General features: G+C 45.7%; 3 protein-coding genes across 3 annotated transcripts; 1 reads left to right on the forward strand and 2 right to left on the reverse strand.

Moving 5' to 3' along the window:
- Nucleotides 1-2,140: 2,140 nt before the first annotated feature.
- On the reverse strand, nucleotides 2,141-3,655 carry DFJ58DRAFT_916759 (calcium-dependent phosphotriesterase; the record flags this gene model as incomplete). The annotated part of the gene is made up of 6 exons (XM_041395496.1): nucleotides 2,141-2,494; nucleotides 2,549-2,608; nucleotides 2,662-2,814; nucleotides 2,865-3,100; nucleotides 3,150-3,518; nucleotides 3,572-3,655. The coding sequence occupies 6 exons, from the start codon at nucleotides 3,653-3,655 to the stop codon at nucleotides 2,200-2,202; spliced, it is 1,197 nt and encodes a 398-aa protein (XP_041239061.1). The 3' UTR covers nucleotides 2,141-2,199.
- Nucleotides 3,656-5,095: 1,440 nt separating this feature from the next.
- DFJ58DRAFT_718388 (calcium-dependent phosphotriesterase) lies at nucleotides 5,096-6,717 on the reverse strand (the record flags this gene model as incomplete). Its single annotated transcript, XM_041384468.1, has 7 exons — nucleotides 5,096-5,123; nucleotides 5,326-5,571; nucleotides 5,626-5,685; nucleotides 5,738-5,890; nucleotides 5,941-6,176; nucleotides 6,224-6,592; nucleotides 6,646-6,717. The coding sequence occupies 7 exons, from the start codon at nucleotides 6,715-6,717 to the stop codon at nucleotides 5,096-5,098; spliced, it is 1,164 nt and encodes a 387-aa protein (XP_041239062.1).
- Nucleotides 6,718-18,033: 11,316 nt separating this feature from the next.
- DFJ58DRAFT_732923 (uncharacterized protein) lies at nucleotides 18,034-19,273 on the forward strand (the record flags this gene model as incomplete). Its single annotated transcript, XM_041386223.1, has 4 exons — nucleotides 18,034-18,347; nucleotides 18,396-18,582; nucleotides 18,644-18,887; nucleotides 18,936-19,273. The coding sequence occupies 4 exons, from the start codon at nucleotides 18,034-18,036 to the stop codon at nucleotides 19,271-19,273; spliced, it is 1,083 nt and encodes a 360-aa protein (XP_041239063.1).
- Between the last annotated feature and the right edge of the window lie 1,195 nt (nucleotides 19,274-20,468).

The raw sequence follows: 20,468 nt of genomic DNA on the forward strand, positions 1-20,468 counted from the left end.
CTACAGTGTACAAAGTGTGTTTATATAGTGAATGATAACCACTTCAGGGCAGGTGTGAGAATGTGAATGAGTCAGAGATAAGAGGCAAGTCAGAGATAGCAAGAATAGATCACCTAGCGACAGTGAGATAGTGATCATGGTGTAATACAATGAGTCAGAGATATGACAGAATGAATGAGTCTAGCGGCGGCATCATGCAGCACGTGACGTAATACAAGTAAATAGAAGAGAAAGAAATAGGGGCATACAGTGACTGTAACAAGGACCGGAAGAAAGAAAGACACCAAGCGTCACAGTACATGGTCAAAGACAGGAAACTATGGAGATTGAAAGGAGGCACAACAGTAAGAGCACGAAGCAGAGTTGAATTACTAGGGAAGAAGCAAAGGAATTAGCAAGAAAACAACACACGGAAGGAGGACATTGGGGTAGGGACACAACAAAAATTGCACTAACTGACAAAATTTACAGCCCAAGACTCAATGAATCCATCATGACAGCTATAGGAGACTGCGCTAAGTGTAAAAACTTTGGCGCAGCGCATTTGCACTCACTATTAGAGCCAATCACCTGCAGACATCCATTTGAGCTGTTAGTAGGAGACTATCTCACACTACCTAAAGTGAAAGGATATCACATGCTAGGTGTATACCTTGATACGTTCTCCCAACATGTCTGGGTCTTCAGATACAAGACAGCAGGGACTGCGAAAACAATCATTGACAATCTAAAGAATATTTTCCACAACTTTGTATCGGCAGAAACATTCATGACTGACAGTGGACGATACTTCGACAATCATGAAGTCAAGGGTTTTTGCACGAAATGGGCTTGCAAAAGACACATCATTGCAGCATATGCACCATGGATTAACGTCTAGTCAAAGGAACCAATAAAATTTTGCTACATGTACTGAAACATTTGTGTGCCCCAGATCTAGGCAAGGACGATTATAGCAACATAACATGGGATAGGCTACCAAAGAATTGGCCAAAACCACTTGGACGAGGCGGTTAAGGTGCTCAATTATCACATACTCCCTGCCCTCAAGTTCTCGCCAAAGGAGCTATTATTAGGACAAGTTGTCAATACGCCACACACTGACCTAGCCAACAGTGCATCAGTGTTACAACTTACAGACATAGGCACCCATATGGCCTATGTAGCCCAACAGCAACTAGACGGTTATGACGCGACAGTGAGATACACCTTCAAGCAAAAGGCAGCGTTTGATAAGCAAGTCCTTGCAAGATCACCAAGGGAAGTTGTATTTTCGAAGGGACAACTAGTTCAATTTTTCCATAGCAGTCTCAATACAACATACGAAGCAAAGCGCAAGATCTTACCACACTGGTCGCCCCAATGCCGCATTGCGGAATGACTACGCAAATCCTACAAGTTCAAAATGTTAGAAGGCACAGCCATAAACGGGGAGTTCCATGCACGCCGCCTAAGAAGCTTCATACCTAGACCAGGCACCCAGTTAGCAAAACAACAAGAACAGAAAGAAGCAGAAGAGAGATCCAAGGACGCAGACGAGGAAGAAACAGAAGAAGAAAACATAGACGAAGACGACGAAGACACAGACGAAGAAGAAACGGATGAGGAAGAGTCACCTAACGAACAAGAAGGGGAAGAAGAGGAGTAGAACCGAGAACGGAGTCAAGAAAACGAGAGGCGGTGGATAGAGAAGAGACGTAGCGACGAGGGCGTCGCTGTTTCCAAAGGGGGGCGTGGAGTGGGGGGCCCCTAGGCAGGGGGTCAGGCAGTAGGCGAGGTTGGCCGGTGTTTGGCAATGTTTGTAGCGTAGGCATAGAGCTCGGATGTAGTAGGGTAGCACAGCACGTCTTTCTGTCCGTCCCATAGAGAGTGGTTTGGGCCACTTCACCACTTGACCAGTAATTGTGTGTTGGACCTGAAAAAACGGCCTGTGGTATGAGGCAACCGTTAATTTCGATGACAGGAATGTGTGAACATTAAAGTACGCACAAAAGCACCCATTCCAATGCACGAACCAAGCACTGGGCGGGGCCATCAAGATTTAGCTGAACTTGAAAATGTTTCCTGGAATAATTAGTGATGCGGACACAGGATGGTTTTAAAAGTTGAAAGCGCAAATGTCAGTGATCACGACGTTCACTGTATGGGTATCCCATCATACACATCAAATTCGCAACAGGCATAGCGGTACACAGAAAGCTACCACGCGGCTAGAGTCATTCCATGAGCTTGGATGTTTGTCAAATACATCGCTGTTTCCTCCAAGATAACAAGACCAGACTTCGTGAATATCAGCTCAGCTGTGGTGCTGTTTAGGAAGAACTTTCCAATGAGCGTGCCTTCGCTATTCCAGACCTCAATACCATCCCCGCAACCGGAATAAACGTTGCCCTTGGTATCAAGCTGAATGCCATCTGGTGCACCGGAGTCAATGTAGGCGAACACTCTACGGTTCATGAACGACTGCGTCGTTGGGTCAACATCGAACTGGTAGCTTTAGAGTTTGCTTGAGTATCTGATTACCATCACGCTAGGCGGAAAAACTCACATTGTGGCTGGAAAAGTCTGGTTCGTTCCGAACAAGGCTCCAAGAACACCCGTGTCGGTGCTAACGCGTGATTCTAGGATTTATGCACAGATGCAAGAAAAACCCAAACTTACACGAATGCAGTTTTTGCCATTGGGAGCGAATGCAATGCCATTCGGATGCACAAACTGGTCAGCGACAACTCTGACCTGTCCAGTGGACGGATCAAATCGGTATACCTGTGATGGTAGCATTGGTTCAGGACGGAACCGTTAAGCCACCCGTAGCTGAAGAAGCCATTAGCATTGTGGATATGATGATATTATCGATTGCTCACGTGGGATCGGTGAAGAACATAATGTCCGTGCCAGGGAGAATTTTGATATCATTAAGCGAGTTGAACTGCCTGCCTAAGAAGTTGTCCAGAATAACAGTGGTATTGTAGGGAGGGCTGGGATTGACGCGAACAATAGAAGGAGGAAGCAAAGCGCGACCTGAAGTGACGAACAGAAGGTCTCCCTTGTATGGACCTGTTGCCCCGTTGACCATTTGGACATTGTCGGAGAGGTTGAGCTGAAAGTCATGACGGTTAAGCATCAGTGACCGAGCGGGAGCGACTCACTGTTTGAACCTGAATATTGACATCTCCGGTCGTAGAAGCCAGCGCCATGTCGACTTCTGTCATATTGATCATGCTAACAACGCTGTTGTTATACCATCCACTGTATGCAAGTGCGCCACCATCATTACTCGCAAAGATGACCAAGTTTAGATCTTGAACATAGATGGGTGCTTCATGGGCAAAAGCAAAGCCAGGATTCGAAGCAATTTTGCGAATGGTAGCAGATGGTCCGGTGATATCGAGGAATGAGCGGTCAAATACCTGAATGAATGGTGGTGCAGTGTCGGTGGGGTTAAAGCCAATAGCGGACGAGTTGCGCCATTTTGTGTAGTTTGCTCCTACAACATTGTACAGTAGAGGGTCAATGTACTGCGAGGCAGACGTTCAGATGTAACACTGCAGAATTACAATTGTCGACGCACAACTGCTCCAGGCGGCGACGCTGTCGTGTACGATGCAGCAGCAAGGACGACAGCCAGAATCACACCCACTGCTGATTTTGTCATCGTTGATTCGGATGAGCTATTTCCCAAGTCTTGTTTCCTGGTTTCATCAGCGACTCTGGTTGACGGTCCCACTTTTATAGTCTTGATAGTAATGAGGCTAGGAGGGCTCTGTTATCACTAGAGCGTTGTCAAAGTAGCCCGACAGCACGCGATGATAAGTTCATTTCCGAATTTCAAGGACAGTGGGCCGGCCGGTCAAAGTCAATCTCGAGTCTCGACCATTAATTGAGTCATGATGCATGAGCCTTGGTCAAGTTTTCGATGCCCGAGAGCATTACGTACCGCCGCATGACACCGCACGGCGAGATCAGGAGATTCAGATCAGTTGTTCCTTCTAGTAAGTATTTATGTAATCAGTTCGACATTCGACTTGCGAGTCTTGCATCGCCGAGAACACGAGATAGGAGGAGCGCGACACCCTTAGCACTTAAGCTCGAGAGTGTCCGCCGAAAATTGAAATTGAAATATTCACCGGTCGGCGGTCACCGGTCACCGGTCACATCATGAATCGACTGCTTGCTGGCGCGTCTACATAGTGTTGCCGTCGACATGACGGCTCCCACACCCCCTCATTCAGCTTAGTATCTGTACCACACTACTCGGCAAAGTGTTCTATACCAGTGAATATCAATTATATCGCCATGCACTGTCCACACCCCTCCCCTCCCTATACCACCTGTACATCACCAGCCACTCGCCTACATGGAATCACCCGTCAAAACAAGAGCACCTGTCCATGTCATATTCATCCCATCCGATTCCTGTACTAGTTCGCCTTGTGCGACTGAGTACATGTTCAGTTATGCACCAGATAGACAGACAATTTTGCATGTACTCTCGAAGTTATCTCATCATGATGGATGGTGCATCTAAAATGGCTGGCGGTAACGACGGACTGGTGGGATACGACCCACACCAGGGCATTTGCGCATCCAGAGCAGTGTGATAAGGACACTGGGGTCCTATAGACTAGATCGAATTGTCCTACATAGAGTAGTACTTTTGTAAAGGACATAAATAGATTCCAAAAAAATATTCACCATTTGTACAGCCAGCTGAGGAACGATCCTGTTTCGCATTTCTTCAGCTTGTCCGCAGATGTCACCTATGTGACTCGGCCCCAATACCTTCGTTGGGAGATGTTCGAAATATTCGAATCGCCCGACGGCCTACTATACCAAAGGGGTGGCTGGATGGCCGCACAAAGTTCGGATTTGAAGGACGCGGGCTTCATGTTGCAATATTGTACTTTTGAGCCGCAACGATGCACGGGACTTCTTTACGGTTAGTACCACTTGACCAGTCATTTTGTCTTGGACCTAGAAGACTCGGGCCTGTAGTATGAGGCAAACATTAAATTCAATGACAGGAATGTGTGAAGATTGAAGTACGCACAAAGGCGCCCATTCCGATGCGCGAACCAAGCACTGGGCCGGGCCATCAGGATTTAGCTGAACCATGGTCCTTCCTAGAATAATTAGTGATGTGTATACAGGATAGTTCTGTCCAGTGTGTTGAAAAGATCAAAAGTTGAAAGCGCAAACATCAGTGATCACGACGTTCAATGTATGGGTATCCCATCATACACATCAAATTCGCAGGCATAGCGGTACACAGAAAACTACCACGCGGCTAGAGACATTCCATGAGCTTGGATGTTTGTCACATACATCGCCGTTCCTTCCAAAATAACGAGACCAGACTTAGTGAAGATCAAATCGGATGCGGTGCTGTTTAGGAAGAACTTTCCAATGAGCGTGCCTTCGTCATTCCAGACATGAATACCATCCCCGCAGCCGGAATAAACGTTTCCATTGGTATCAAGGTGAATGCCATCTGGTGTACCGGAGTCAGTGTAGGCGAACACTCTACGGTTCGTGAATGACTGCGTCGTTGGGTCAACGTCAAACTGATAGCTTTAGAGTTTGCTTGAGTATCTGATTACCATCACGCTAGGCAGAAAAACTCACATTGTGGCTGGAAAGGTCTGGTTCGTTCCAAGCAAGCCTCCATAAATACCCGTGTCGGTGCTAATGAGTTATTCCAGGATTGATCCACAGATGTGAGAAAATCCAAACTTACATGAAGGCAGTTTTTCCGTTGGGGGCGAACGCAATGCCATTTGGAAGCACAAACTGGTCAGCGATAACTCTGACCTGCCCAGTGGACGGATCAAATCGGTATACTTGTGATGGTAGCATTGGTTCAGGACGGAAACCGCCAAGCCACCCGTAGCTGAAGAAGCCATTAGCATTGTAGATATGATAATCTCATCGATTGCTCACGGGGGATCGGTGAAGAACATGATGTCCGTGCCAGGGAGAATTTTGATATCATCAAGCGAGTTGAACTGCCTGCCTAAGAAGTTGTCCAGAATAACAGTGGTATTGTAGGGAGGGCTGGGATTGACGCGAACAACAGAAGGAGGAAGCAAAGCGCGACCTGCGGTGACGAACAGAAGGTCTCCCTTGTATGGGCCTGTTGCCCCGTTGAGCATTTGGACATCATCGGAGAGGTTGAGCTGAAAGTGATGACTGAAGCATCAATGACCAAGCGGGAGCGACTCACTGTTTGAACCTGAATATTGACATCTCCGGTCGTAGAAGCCAGCGCCATGTCAACTTCTGTCATATTTATCATGCTAACAACGCTGTTGTTATACCAGCCACTGTATCCAAGTGCGCCACCACGAGCGCTCGCAAAGATGACCAAGTTTAGATCTTGAACATAGATGGGTGCTTCATGGGCAAAAGCAAAGCCAGGATTCGAAGCAATTTTGCGAATGGTGGCAGATGGTCCGGTAATATTGAGGAATGAGCGGTCAAATACCTGAATGAATGGTGGTGCAGTGTTAGTGGGGTTAAAGCCAATAGCGGACGAGTTGCGCCATTTTGTGTAGTTTGCTCCCACATCATTGTACAGTAGAGGGTCGATGTACTGCGAGGCAGACGTTCAGATGTAACACTGCAGAATTGCAATTGTCGACGCACAACTGGTCCAGGCGGCGACGCTGCCGCGGCAAGTGCGACAGCCAGAATCGCACCCACTAATGATTTTGTCATTGTTTGATTCGGGCTCGGAGAGCTACTAGTTTCCCAGTCTTGTTTCCTGATTTCAGGGATGGTTGACGGTCCCCACTTTTATAGTCTTGATAGTAATGCTAGGAGGGCTCTGTTATCACCTAGAGCGTTCTCAAAGTAGCCCGACAGCACGCAATGATAAGTTCATTTCCGAATTTCAAAGATGGGCCGGCCTATCGACGTCGTGACCATTACTAGTAAATGATAATGATCTCTTCGATGCCAGCTGAGAGCAATATTACATACCGCACGAGATCAGGAAATTTAGATAAGTTGTTCCTTCTACATTAACCGGACGGGCGGCAGCCACCCGCTGCTTATGTAATCATCTAGCGCGATCAGTCGGTCGGGGGGAAAAGAAACCTTGTCATTGTTGTCAAGCATCATATAATACTAATGGACAACTATGCGAGTTGCAGATTCGGACGGCGACGGGATACTTAGATGCACAAGACACGTGATAGCCAGTGATTGAAAATATGGTCGTGTGAAGGGGACAGCGTGCCGCTGCGAAAAGGCTATCAGAAGTCGGAGGTCTCCATCAGTGAACTGATGAACATATTAAAAGGCCATAGTTGACTATATATGGTTAAAAATCTCAACAATCTCCATAAAGGTGGCGGTGGGGGTTACTGTATAGAGATGTTTGACCTTACATAGGAACGATGAATTTTGAAGCTGGTCAACAAAGTCCTCCTACGCCGAATGCACCATCCTCTACTTGAATTATCATGAAAGGGAAAGCTGTAACTCAAGCCAACAAAGTGAAACACAGGTCCATAAGTGTCGAGATACCGCAAAAGTCGCCACCACTCATCGGCACTAAATTCTACTATCACGTTACAATTGAGTGAACAAAATTGTCTGGTGCAAAAGCTGCAGCTCTTCTTACTGATCGCGTTCACACGGAGTTCTGCATCTAGCTAACATCACCTCCATCACCGATATATCTTGTCACCGATATACTTCCGGTGCTGCTTTTAAAGGGGGCTCTTGAAGGAGGAAAATTCGAAAAGCAGTCAGCGGTATCATATTCCTGCCAAAGGCACTCCCTTCCATCACCACGACGCGTACTCAACTGCTCGACATGGCATGTGCAAGAGTAGGATCAATTTCATAAGCTAATTGTAAGGAGAGCATTTCTCGGTATGTCTTCCCTTCCCTACTACCCACTTGTCTTACTACTATTCATTTTCAAGGCCTTTCTCGTCGAGATGAGCACACTTTCCACCAATTTGGAACATCCACTTGCTCCTTCGTCACCTAGCTCATCGACGCTTCCCAGAGCCATATTTGAAAGTTCACTCGTCCTCGAATTCCAACTCGATGTTTGGCACTCTTGTTTCAGCATCTGTGTCTGTCCTCCCTGAATAGGTCACCCACTTTGACTCTCATAAGTTCCCATGACATGCACGTGGATGCGGAAGGTAATCTGTTCAAGACATCTTCGGACTTCCGCTCATCGCGTCCCAGATGTCCCATTCCGATTTGTACTACCTCCCACTTCTTTGTACGATTGCCCTTATCACCTCACACGTCGACCATGTCCTATGACAGGAAATTGTCTATGACACACATATATCCTTGTGGTCGCATTTTATTAGCGTGTACACCAATTGGAAGAAAGGTTATGGATGTTGTGATTAAGCATTGGTATCCTTGAGAGAAAACGTCTTCACAAGTACTTGGGCGCTGTTCAAATCTGTGTTAGTACGTCTACGATCTTCTATGAAGCAATGCTAAGAACACCCTGAATATTGCACTAGCACGTTGCCAAGACCACGAACAGTTCTCCGATCGATGTTTTGCAGCGTTCAAACATTCCGCCGACGGACCGCGCGAGTCACTGCTTTGCGATTTCATGAAGAACTTCTACCTTGATCCCATCGATCGATATCCTACTGGAATTCATGCTGAAATACTTGCTTGGATCAATCAGATATCATCCCTCAAACCCAGTGAGAGTTGACTGTGCCCGAATGGGGCTGAATATGTTGAGATGCGCATTCGAGAGACAGCACATACGAGCGCATTTCGCCCGATATCCGGACTCACAGCATATTTGCTATAAGACGGGGCAGTGTCTCATGTGCTCTCTTGTGCTTCCTTTTACATTGCGCATATCTAGGCATATCCGCGCACACTCGCGCTGTCCTCCCAGAATGGGGTTAAATAGTATCAAATATGCTTTGATTGTTTCGTAGGTATTATGCAGAATACAATCGGTATACAAAAGCAGCTGGAAATACAGGGAAACCGATGCGAAACAGGTGGAGTATACCTCGAAAACACGTTGAGAGCCGAGCAGAAAGGAAATAGACAGCAGAGCTGATCGAAAACATGTCGAGAGCAGACAGTGGAGGCAATCGAAAATAGGAAGCATATAACAAAGCAATGAAGGTGCGGCAGACGCTGGTAGCAGAATCAAGACACGTCGAGGAAGCACAAGATGGCTGACACCATGACAGGCTGGTAAATTTGGCCCTCATTGACATTCTTATTCCACGCATCGTTGGACACCTGCAAAGACTTTGATTAAGACAACCAAGTGAACACAACATACCAAATTCTTGGCTTCCTCATTGTATTTCTGAAAATCAAACAAATAAGAGTTAGTCAGCGCATATAAGACTCGAAGTAGACGATTTACCCCAAGCTGATCTGACATCAATGTCCTGTAGTGGGCATTGAACTTGTTTGTTGAATATATGCACACAAAGCAACAAAGTCACGTACCTCTCACTACTTGAACCAGGACAAGACAGGGAAATTGTGACTTACTTGTTGTCAGCCCACTAGCCAACACACAAGGAGCACATACTGCAGTCACTTTACCCTTGATAAATACATACAACTAATGTTGAAATATCCATGTTCTACACATGCCAGCCAATGTGGGCCCATCAATGTATTGTTGTGATACATACAGGTGGGCCCATGCCAAGTATGTATGTGATACCAACAGTGGGCCCATAGTATGTGGTATAGTAGTATAAGTGTACACTTTCCTATTGCATTTGGTAGGTATTGTGTGGTGGGTAGTGTATGAAATATATGCCTGATATGAACAGGTCGGCTGAGTGGGCAGTGGTACTGATATATACAGATGGGCCGACACCCCTATGTCAAGTGTGTATGTGATACCAACAGTGGGCCCATAGTATGGTATAGTAGATAAGTGTACACTTTCCTATTGCATTTGGTAGGTATTGTGTGGTGGGTAGTGTATGAAATATATGCCTGATATGAACAGGTCGGCCGAGTGGGCAGTGGTACTGATATATACAGATGGGCCGACCACCCCTATGTCAAGTGTGTATGTGATACCAACAGTGGGCCCATAGTGTGGTATAGTAGATAAGTGTACACTTTCCTATTGCATTTGGTAGGTATTGTGTGGTAGGTAGTGTATGAAATATGTGCCCGATATAAACAGGTCGGCCAAGTGGGCAGTGGTACCGATATATACAAATGGGGCCGACACCCAAAGCATATAGATGTGTCATGGACACTGCTCTGTCAATGGATCGGTCTTACAAATATACTTGCTCATGATAGACTCCAAAGGTTGGTCAATCAGTCGGTCAATCGGTCGGTCAAATATGTGAACATTGGGTCTGTCCCCTGAGTCACTTGTTGCAAAATATACTTGTCAGGACTATGTCGGTCAAGTATGAGGTGGTCAGTCAATAGCTCGGTCATATGTGATGTATGAGAGACATGGTCGGTGGTAATGGAATGGCTTACAGAATACTGGCCCCATGATAGATGAGGTGGTCAGTCGGTCGGTCGGTCGGTCAAAACATTGTCAGGTCAAATATGATGTATCATGGACTAGCTTACAACATATACCTCTGTGAAGATAGACCAGGGTAGTCGGTCAATAGCTCGGTCATCTGTGATGGATACAGTTTGATCTTGACATAATTTGGTACAAGAAATCCCTTGACAAATGTTCCACCACCATGTGATGCCACCGGTGGTCTCACTTTGTAAATTGGTCAAGATTTGATTGGGATGCATGCATTGCAATATTCTATGTTAAAATACTGGGCAGTGAAATACCGGCTGAAATATAACTGCCACCTTACGGCTGGTCATAGGTCGGTCTGTAGCCACCGGTCCATGTGATGCCACCAGTGGTCTCACATTGTAAATCGGTCAACCTTTGGTTGAGGTATATGCATTTCAATATTTGATGTCAAAATATCGGGCAATGGAATACCGGCTGAAGTATTATGGCCACCCTTCGGCCAGTCATAAGTCGGTCTGTAGCACCGGTCCATATGATGCCACTGGTGGGTCTTACTTTGTAAATTGGTCAACATTGGGGTGAGGGTACATGCATTTCAATATTTGATGTTAAATACCGGGCAGTGGAATACTGGCTGAAATATTATGGCCACCTTCGGCCGGTCATAGGTCGGCCTGTAGCACCAGTCCATGTGATGCCACCGGCAGTCTTACATTGTAAATCGGTTGACATTTGGCTGAGATATATGCATTTCAATATTTGATGTTAAAATACTGAGCAGTGGAATACTGGCTTGAAATATGATGGCCACCTTCGGCTGGTCATAGGTCAGCCTGTAGCACCGGTCTATGTGATGCCATCGGTGGTCTTACATTGTAAATCGGTCAACAGTTGGCTGAGGTATATGCATTTCATATTTGATGTTATAATACCAGGCAGTAGAATACCAGCTGAAATAATATAGCCACCTTCGGCTGGTCATAGGTCGTCTGTAGCATCGGTCTATGTGATGCCACCAGCGGTCTTACTTTTTAAATCAGTCAACATTTGGTTGAGGTATATGCATTTCAATATTTGATGTTAAAATACTGGGCAGTTGAATACCAGCTGAAATAATATAGTCACCTTCAGCTGGCCATAGGTCGGTCTGTAGCACCGGTCCACGGGATGCCACTGATGGTCTTACATTGTAAATCGGTCGACATTTGGCTGAGATATATGCATTTTAATATTTGATGTTAAAATACTGAGCAGTGGAATACTGGTTGAAATATAATAGCCACCTTCAGCTGGTCATGGTGTGGCTTGTAAAGCCGGTCCATGCGATGTCACGGGTGGTCCTACTTTGTAAAAAGGTGATTGAGATACATGCATTTCAATATTCTATGTCAGAATACATCAATCTTTTTGTAGGGACCTTGTAAGAGACTGAACATTATCACATGTTTTATTTCATATTTGTGTTGTTTCGACTGCTATAATGGTGTGCCACTATATCAACTGTTTTATAATCTAATAGTAGGACATAAAAGCAACCTTTTCATGTCCCAAGATCAGTTAGATATGACATCAACATGTTGAATATAACGGACAATAACATTTTACACTGATAAGAGTCTACAGTCATCCTGTGACACAATCTAAGGGATCGGATACTGGGACCACATACCACTGTAGGTCACATTATGAATCTAAATTACTGAGAGGATCCATCCAAAGATGACTCTATAATGAGCAAAATGACATATCAAAAAGTGTGGGAAGTAAAAGTGGGAAAATTATGAAATTCAACATATCACTGATAAGCATGTAAAACATTCCACAAGTGATATATTATAATCGGACAACTGGAACATGTACCTCACATACAGTCTTAGAAGATCTGAGGTATTCATCAGGTGGCATCACATAGACCGATGCTACAGACCGACCTATGACCAGCCGAAGGTGGCCTATATTATTTCAGCTGGTATTCTACTGCCTGGTATTATAACATCAAATATTGAAATGCATATACCTCAGCCAACTGTTGACCGATTTACAATGTAAGACCACCGATGGCATCACATAGACCAGTGCTACAGGCCGACCTATGACCAGCTGAAGGTGGCCATCATATTTCAGCCAGTATTCCACTGCTCGGTATTTTAACATCAAATATTGAAATGCATATATCTCAGCCAAATGTCCACCGATTTACAATGTAAGACTGCCGGTGGCATCACATGGACTGGTGCTACAGGCCGACCTATGACTGGCCGAAGGTGGCCATAATATTTCAGCTGGTATTCCACTGCCCAGTATTTTAACATAGAATATTGAAATTCATTACTATCAGCCCAGGGCTTGGTTCATCCGTGACAGCCTTCAGAATTTCGTGGGGACACCTCAGTCATCAAACGCAACTTACATGGATGTAGATTAAGATGTTTCAGTCTCAGCTTACATAGCGCAGTGATAGTATGATAATAATTGATGGTTTCATTCGGCGACCGACCGACTGGTCCACCCTATAGCATCATGTATTCAGTTACATATTGGCCCATTAACATCAGTTCTGTCAGCCGACCTGATAGCATCAGGTATTCAATATTCTTGGCCCATATGATAACATCAGGTATGCAGGTTTATCGGCCGACCTGATGGCATCAGGTATACCTTTCTGTCGGCCCATATGACAATGTCATGTATTCAGTTTCATCGGCCCATAAGTTTGCATCAGTACCATCGGCCAACATGATGGTGTCAGCTATTTACAAGGAAATACATACATGATGCCCTCATGTCGGCCAAAAGACCTGATATCATCATGTCGGCTGAATATACTGGATGCCTGATATTATCATATGGGCCGACAAAACAAATACCTGATGCCATCATGTCGGCCAATAGACCTGATACTATCATGTCAGCCGAATATACTAAATGCCTGATATTATCGTATGGGCTGATGGAAATGAATTCCTGATACCATCAAGTTGGCCAATGGCACTGATGAAAACGTATGGGCTGACGAAACTGAATACCTGATGTTATCTTATGGGCCGACGGAAATGAATGCCTGATTCCATCAGGTTGGCCGATGTAACTGCCTGATGTTATCACATGGGCCGAGAATATTGAATACCTGATGCTATCAGATCGGCTGATGAAACTGCATATCTGATGCAATCACATCGGCCAAGAACATAAACAGGTATTCATGTCTCTCGGCCCATATGATGGTGTCAGCCTTTTATTCCAATTGGCCCATATGATGGCATCATACCCACAATTTCCAGACCAATCCGCACAGGAACATATATGCTTCACCCCCATCATTGGCCGATTGGTACACACAGTAGCTATAGTGTGTGGGTCCAGCTGACAATATCTCACCACCAATTTACTGGCCCTCAGCCGACATGTTAATGTCGAGCATCCCAATGCATGGGCCCCAGCTGTTAAAACCATCGCTCCATGAGCCCACCGGCCGAATGTTAAACCACAGACATAGATATTCGGTCGGCCGACGTCGCTGGCCTGTGTGGAACAGCATATTTTCAACATTTGCTGCATGTATAATACATGCAATGTGACTGAATGGGCTCCAAGGAGAATAACTCATGGATATGCAGAGGACGGTGTCATGCATGGTATGGAACTCATACCATGACATTGATAGACAGGAAGTAGCTACAGAGAGTACACTAAGGTGTACCTCATTGTATTATTATGATTGGTTTCATTTTGACAGATTTACTTGTATTTATATTTCCAGTATGATAGTTTTCACCTTTCCCCTTTCCTTTTCATTTCTTTATGTGGTTTATTCAGCCACCAGTGAGCGACCAAGATGTGTTAGTAAGCATGTCATGTGATAGGCAATATTCTGCTTTGTAAGGATCCCTGCATAATTTGTCATGTGGCTTCCATTTGTTTCCATTTGTTTCTATTTGTTTCAGGCTCATTCAGCCACAGAATCCTTCAGTGAGCCACCAGATATGTTTGTAAGCATGTCATGTGATAGGCAATAATCTAATTTGTAAGGATTTGTCATGATTGGTCATGCTTCATCATGCTTTGTCATGCTTGTCATGATTTATCATGCTTTGTAATATTATGAACTTTATTTGTAAACTACTTTGTAAGCAGCTGATTCAGCACTGCCAAATGGCATGGTTAGTAAGCCAGTGACTTACTAATGCTGTAATGAGTCATGCTTAGTAAAATGGCCTCCCAAAAAGGTATAAAAGGAGCCCATTCTACACTGAGTAATAATAACTTCCCACTTTTCACTCTTCTCTCAAACGTGAGAGTCCGTAAGACTTAAAGTGCAGGCCAAGAGTGCCTTGAAGTAAGATAAACATTGTATCAGAATTAGTTGTATACTACCTTACAGGGGTCGCTTATATAACAATCTATTTATAAACTACTTGTTGTGTGCTACCTTTCAGGGGCTGAGTATACAACACCAGAACAGCTTTCGTACTAGGCTTTACATATCTAAGACAGACTTCATTACTTGTTGTGTACTACCTTACAGGGGTTGAGTATACAACACCAGAACAGCTTTCTAACTAGGCACGTATTTTAAGACAGACTCTCTCTTTTTCAGGAAGGGAGACACGAGAACACGACAAAGTTGAGACAGACTTTCATAGGTTGAGACACGACCTACGAGATTGAAACAGATCTTACTATCAGAACATTAGGGAATCTACGAGTATTCCACCAGGGAACAACAAGAAGAGGACACGTCAGTAAACCCTCCCAAGAACTCACACATTATCTACCATGAAAACTAGAAAAGTCGTAGACCGTGTACTTAAGGACTGGCAAGAAGTCTTATCCTGTATAGTTGTGTTGTCACTATACACGCGTTGTACATAAGACCCTTAAGTAGTAAGACAATGGTCGACAGCAGCAGGAAGATGGTGTGGAAGAAGGGAAGAAGAAAAGAGGGACCTCAACCATTGGGGCAAATACTTTGTAAACTTTGGGGATGCGGCACATGCTGTTGAGGGTTCTATGCTGAAAGAGTTCTTCCTCGAGTGGCTGGAATTTAATTATCACCAAAAGTCCCAAATCTAGATATGGCAAGATCCTGCCATATCATATCACAACACTGGGTAACAGACCCATCAGACGGGTCACGTACCACCAGATCAAATTCGTCCAGATATTGTATACTCTCGACTGCTCGCTGACTATCATTCTGCTGAATTTCCGCCACACGCTGGCTATATCTAAGTCTCGCTAATCTTCCATCATCTAGATGTTGTAAGTCCCAGAAACTGGTTTGACGCTCAATGTCGCATCATTTTCTGGCTGCGTCTAAGTCATGCCAAACTAGATATTGCAAGACTTGGAAACTTGTTTGACTCTCGGTCACCAGTCATTTTCTGAACGTCCCATCATCTGCTGGCTACATCTAAGTCCTGTTGAACTTGCATCATCTAGATATTCTATGAGCAAGAAACAGTCAACTGCTCATATGCCAGTTCCTGCTGACACCTTATCAGATCGGTCATACAATATAAGCACATATCATTTGATTGTACAGTAGCTGAACATGTACAGACAGCTGTAAGGATTACCAATCGTTTGATTCCGGAAATAGCCATTTAAATGCTTACCTTAACCACCATCAGCGCACTGCCAGCCTCGGTCAGCATGGACCTCAACTCCCTTTCAACACTTACCTCTCGTCATTGTCGACCCTCAGTTCTCATTCTCTGTCACCGTCACCCTATTTTCAGCTCGCCGTCTCCGAATCTGTCAAGTTCCACTATGCAGCTCTTGTCACTTTGTCAATACCACACCCTTTTATATCACCACTCACTCAATTGTTTCGTATCCCCTTCCCTTTCAGTCTACTCTACCCTGTCAGGCGTGGACACCACTCCCTTCAGCACCCGTCGTCACATAATCAATTCGGCATAGCTATACCCAACCCTTAGTATTTCGAAGTATAAAAGTAGCCCATGTACACTCACTACCACAGGCAATCATACCAGTCGCCCAGTCTCAGTCTCACACTCGTTATCTAAATTGTATCACTATATCCATCGTTTATCGTCTCACACTCGTCTCGATCATTATCGCATAACATTAGTTAACACTAATCTAGTTCTATAGCGTTACAGCATCACACTAGTGGTCTCCACACCCCTTTGAACTCACAGTGAGAGCCACTTAGGTTCTTACATATTGGAGCCCACCGCGAGGGGTGTGTTTCAGATCTCTTGACTTATCTTAGCGCATCCCACTGTCCTTACTATCCACGCTGGCCCCCATCAGAGACAACTGCGCTCTCGTCGGCCCTTCCATCCCTCAACCAGCCCCAGTCACACCATCAAATCCCATTTCCTGCCCCATTCGTCCCAGAATCGACTCAGATGACGACACCAACACCAACACCAACTCAGATGAGAATCCATTTGCACCGGACAACCCTAGACCTTCATATCCTACTACCCCGCCGCACCCTTACCACAACCCTCATTTAACTTTCAGCAACCACAACCCTTTATCTTAAGACCCACCATCTTCACTAATACTCAAGCATGACCTACAACCCAGCTGATGACAATGACAACGATGTCTCATGTGCATCGAGGCACAGGTGCCATGCCCGGCCCTAATTATAGTAAAGCGCCGCTCTTCAACAGCGAGATGTTGGAGTTGTTGGAGTTCTTCAAAGTGTTTGAAGATCTCACCTCTACTTATGGTCTAACAAGTGCTGACAAGTGCAAAAGTCTAGTCTGATACGTGGATCGTCAAACCAAGCGTTTTTGGATAATGCTTACGGGCTTTGAGAGTCGTGAATATGGGACCTTCAAGAAGAGCATCTTAAGCCAATATCCAGGTGCCAGCAAGGGACAGCGCTATACCGTTGGCAAGCTTGAACACATCGTTGTTAATCAAGCAGACAGCGACATCAACACGGAGAAGGAGCTTATGCATTATTACAGTCAGTTTTGAGCCATAGTCGTCTGGCTTGTCTCCAATAGCAAGATCTCTGGACACAACCGCGACAAGTACTTTTGGCAGGGATTACCGGTCCGTTGGAATGGTGCCTATGAGACAAGAGGCGACGGACTCAAACCAAACACGAAGGACATGCACTACCTAAGTATCTAAGTGCCTCGAGGCCCAGGCAAGACCCCTGGCACCTCGGACAGACCCCCTGGCTCAACCTGAGCCAAACCCCACTAACACACTGTGCTCATCATCAAATCCTTCAATGGCTCGAGCTTAAGGACCCAGATTTTAACCGCAACGAGCCAGCCCATTTCGAGAAGGTTGTAGAGGCAGGTCATCATGTTTTCTCAGATGAGGCTTTTGACGCCGAGTTCAATAATCCCATCACCCTTCACATCCAGTCCATTAGAGATTGTTGTGCCCCTCCGACTACTACCAGCCATCGTCAAGTGTGAGAGAGTCCAGCATATGACTCAGACGATTCAGATGAGCCTCATGATGCTCCTCGCAAAGTATGAACAAAGACTGTGCATTTTACGCAGCCTCAAGCACCTGTTCAAGCACCACAGAAGTCCACTATGGACGAGGTCGATGCACTTGCTCGATGGATGCACAATCTCGACATTGGTGATATTAATTATTCGGTGTGTTATTCACAGCTTGCATGTCTCTCTCCTGCTGCCGCTAATGCCTGGGCTACCCCCCGTACTCATCAACTCTGCAGTAATGTGTCTACAGCTCCTCCTGTACCCTCCAGCGCCCCACTTCTCCCAAAACAGTGTTTGTTCTGCAGACAGTCTCACTACCTTCGATATTGCCAGGTAGCTGCTGAATACCTTCGCACGGGACACATCATTCATGAAAACCTCTTCCTTCTCAATCCCAACAGCTCGTGAATTCAACGACAAGACATTGAGAACCTGCAGCAAGCCATAGATAGGCATGCCCAGTCTGCCACATCATCCACTCCATCCTCGAACTCTCCTCCCACAACCATTCCCTCCAGTGCCTTCATATCCGAAAGCTACTTCTTTCAGTGCACTCGAATCACAGAGAATCATGCTATGGTCACAACAGTCGAGGATGATGACTCGGGTGCAGACACTCTTGCCATCACTCATTCGAAGGTGAAAAAATGCGGTGCTTGATAGTACAGATATGAGACCATCTCAAGAGATGTCAAACAAGGCTACCAGTTCGCCATCCAGTTCCTGCGCTCACCAACAAACTCACTCCATCAATGTTCCCCTTCCAGACGTCCCTCTCGCACCTCCAAAGAAAACTCCAGCCTATGTCTATGAGTCGAAAGCAGCCATTCCGGATGCTGCTTCCCGCACCTACCAGAGCATGCTCAAGATGGCCGTTCCAAATGTCATGATCACTGATCTTCTTGCAGTCAGCTCAGATCTTCGCAGGGAAGCTGTCAAACACTGTAAAATGCACTGAGTATCCACTCCTTCATCTGCCACTACTCTCGCAGCTGTTATTCCGGTCCCACCTCCTCAAATCGAGCATGCCACACCGCTTCGTGAGCTCAAAGTCATGCTCAATGGCATTCACACGGAGATGGCACTACTCGATGAAGGCTTGGAGCTTGTCATCATCCGAGAAGACATTTGGAAGAAGACTCAAGCCCCGATCAACAAGGACATTTGTATGCACATGCAGACTGCAGACAGAGGCTCTCAGGACATGTCTGGGTGTCTCAAGATGCTCGAAATCGATGTCAACAGCATAAAAACATGGGTGCTGTCATATACCATATATCCGGTTACAGATCCGATGATCTGGATCTCAGATCCGATCCAGATCCGATGAACATATCCGTCGTCCGGTCCACAGATCCGCTTTGATTCTTATTTCATTTCCTGTTCATATAACTCTAACTATCGTTCATCTCCTTTCGGTATTCCTGTACACCGGTATATACCGGTTATCCTTTACTTCCGCTTTGCTTACTGATCCGCTACACTTACGAATCCGCTTTTACTTGTACTTCATTCCCGGTTCATGATTCGTGATCCATCCAACTTACCAATACGCTCCACTTAGACTTTGCTTATTGATCATTCCGTTAGCTATCCGTAGTATATAACCTTTGTATATGCGCTGTAGTAGATCAGTTCGAATATCATCTTAGATTGCACTCATTCCGTCTGGACTCTGAGTCCCTCCGTTATCCATCCGGACTTGAATACGCTACTCTTGTCTACTCCGAGACTTAGGATAGATTCCTATAGTCTACATATCCGCCTCTGTCTTCGGACAGTCCTCACCCGTTAGTTTCTAGTCCGGATCCGATCCGGATTGGCCGTTACTCTAAATACGCGATACTTTAGCTCTCTGAAATAAGGGGCAAGACTCGGGAAAGGGGCACAGCGCACGAGCTGAGGCCGAAGCCCTTCGGATCCGATACTACTTGAGTACGGTCTTAACAGTATATTCGAACTCATACCTTTCCGAGTTACTTAACATCTATCATGCCTCCTACCAAGACACAAACAACTCTGCACGCGGTCGGACTAACCTCCCTCCGTCGTGATCCGACACCTATAGTCAACACCTTCACCAGTTTCTCTCAGCGCCGTGTTAGCGCCCACGGAACCGCTCAAACCATATCCGAACTCCTTAATCGTCGACACCCGGAAACCCCAACACGCACTCCTGCCGTAGGACCTCCGGACGATGATAATCCCGATGATGGTGATGATGATTTCCCTGGTAATTCCACCCGATGATAACGGTGGTGACCCGGATGATGATCCGGATGTTGAGGATGATGAAAATGACGGTCTAAACCCACAAGACCGCGTTATGCTTCGACTCTCAGAAGCCATCGATAACCTTGCTCGCAATAATCGTCGCGCGCCTGCATCCGAAGATTCTAGAGTCAAGGTCCGAGAACCGGATACCTTCGACGGATCCGAACCACGGAAGCTCCGTGCGTTCTTTGTCCAGTGTGAGCTTAACTTCCAGAGCAAGCCTAAGGCTTTCCGTACCGGGAGGGCTAAAG

This window comes from Suillus subalutaceus, assembly GCF_016647625.1.
Source record: "Suillus subalutaceus strain FC151 chromosome Unknown DFJ58scaffold_135, whole genome shotgun sequence".
Lineage (NCBI taxonomy): Eukaryota > Fungi > Basidiomycota > Agaricomycetes > Boletales > Suillaceae > Suillus > Suillus subalutaceus.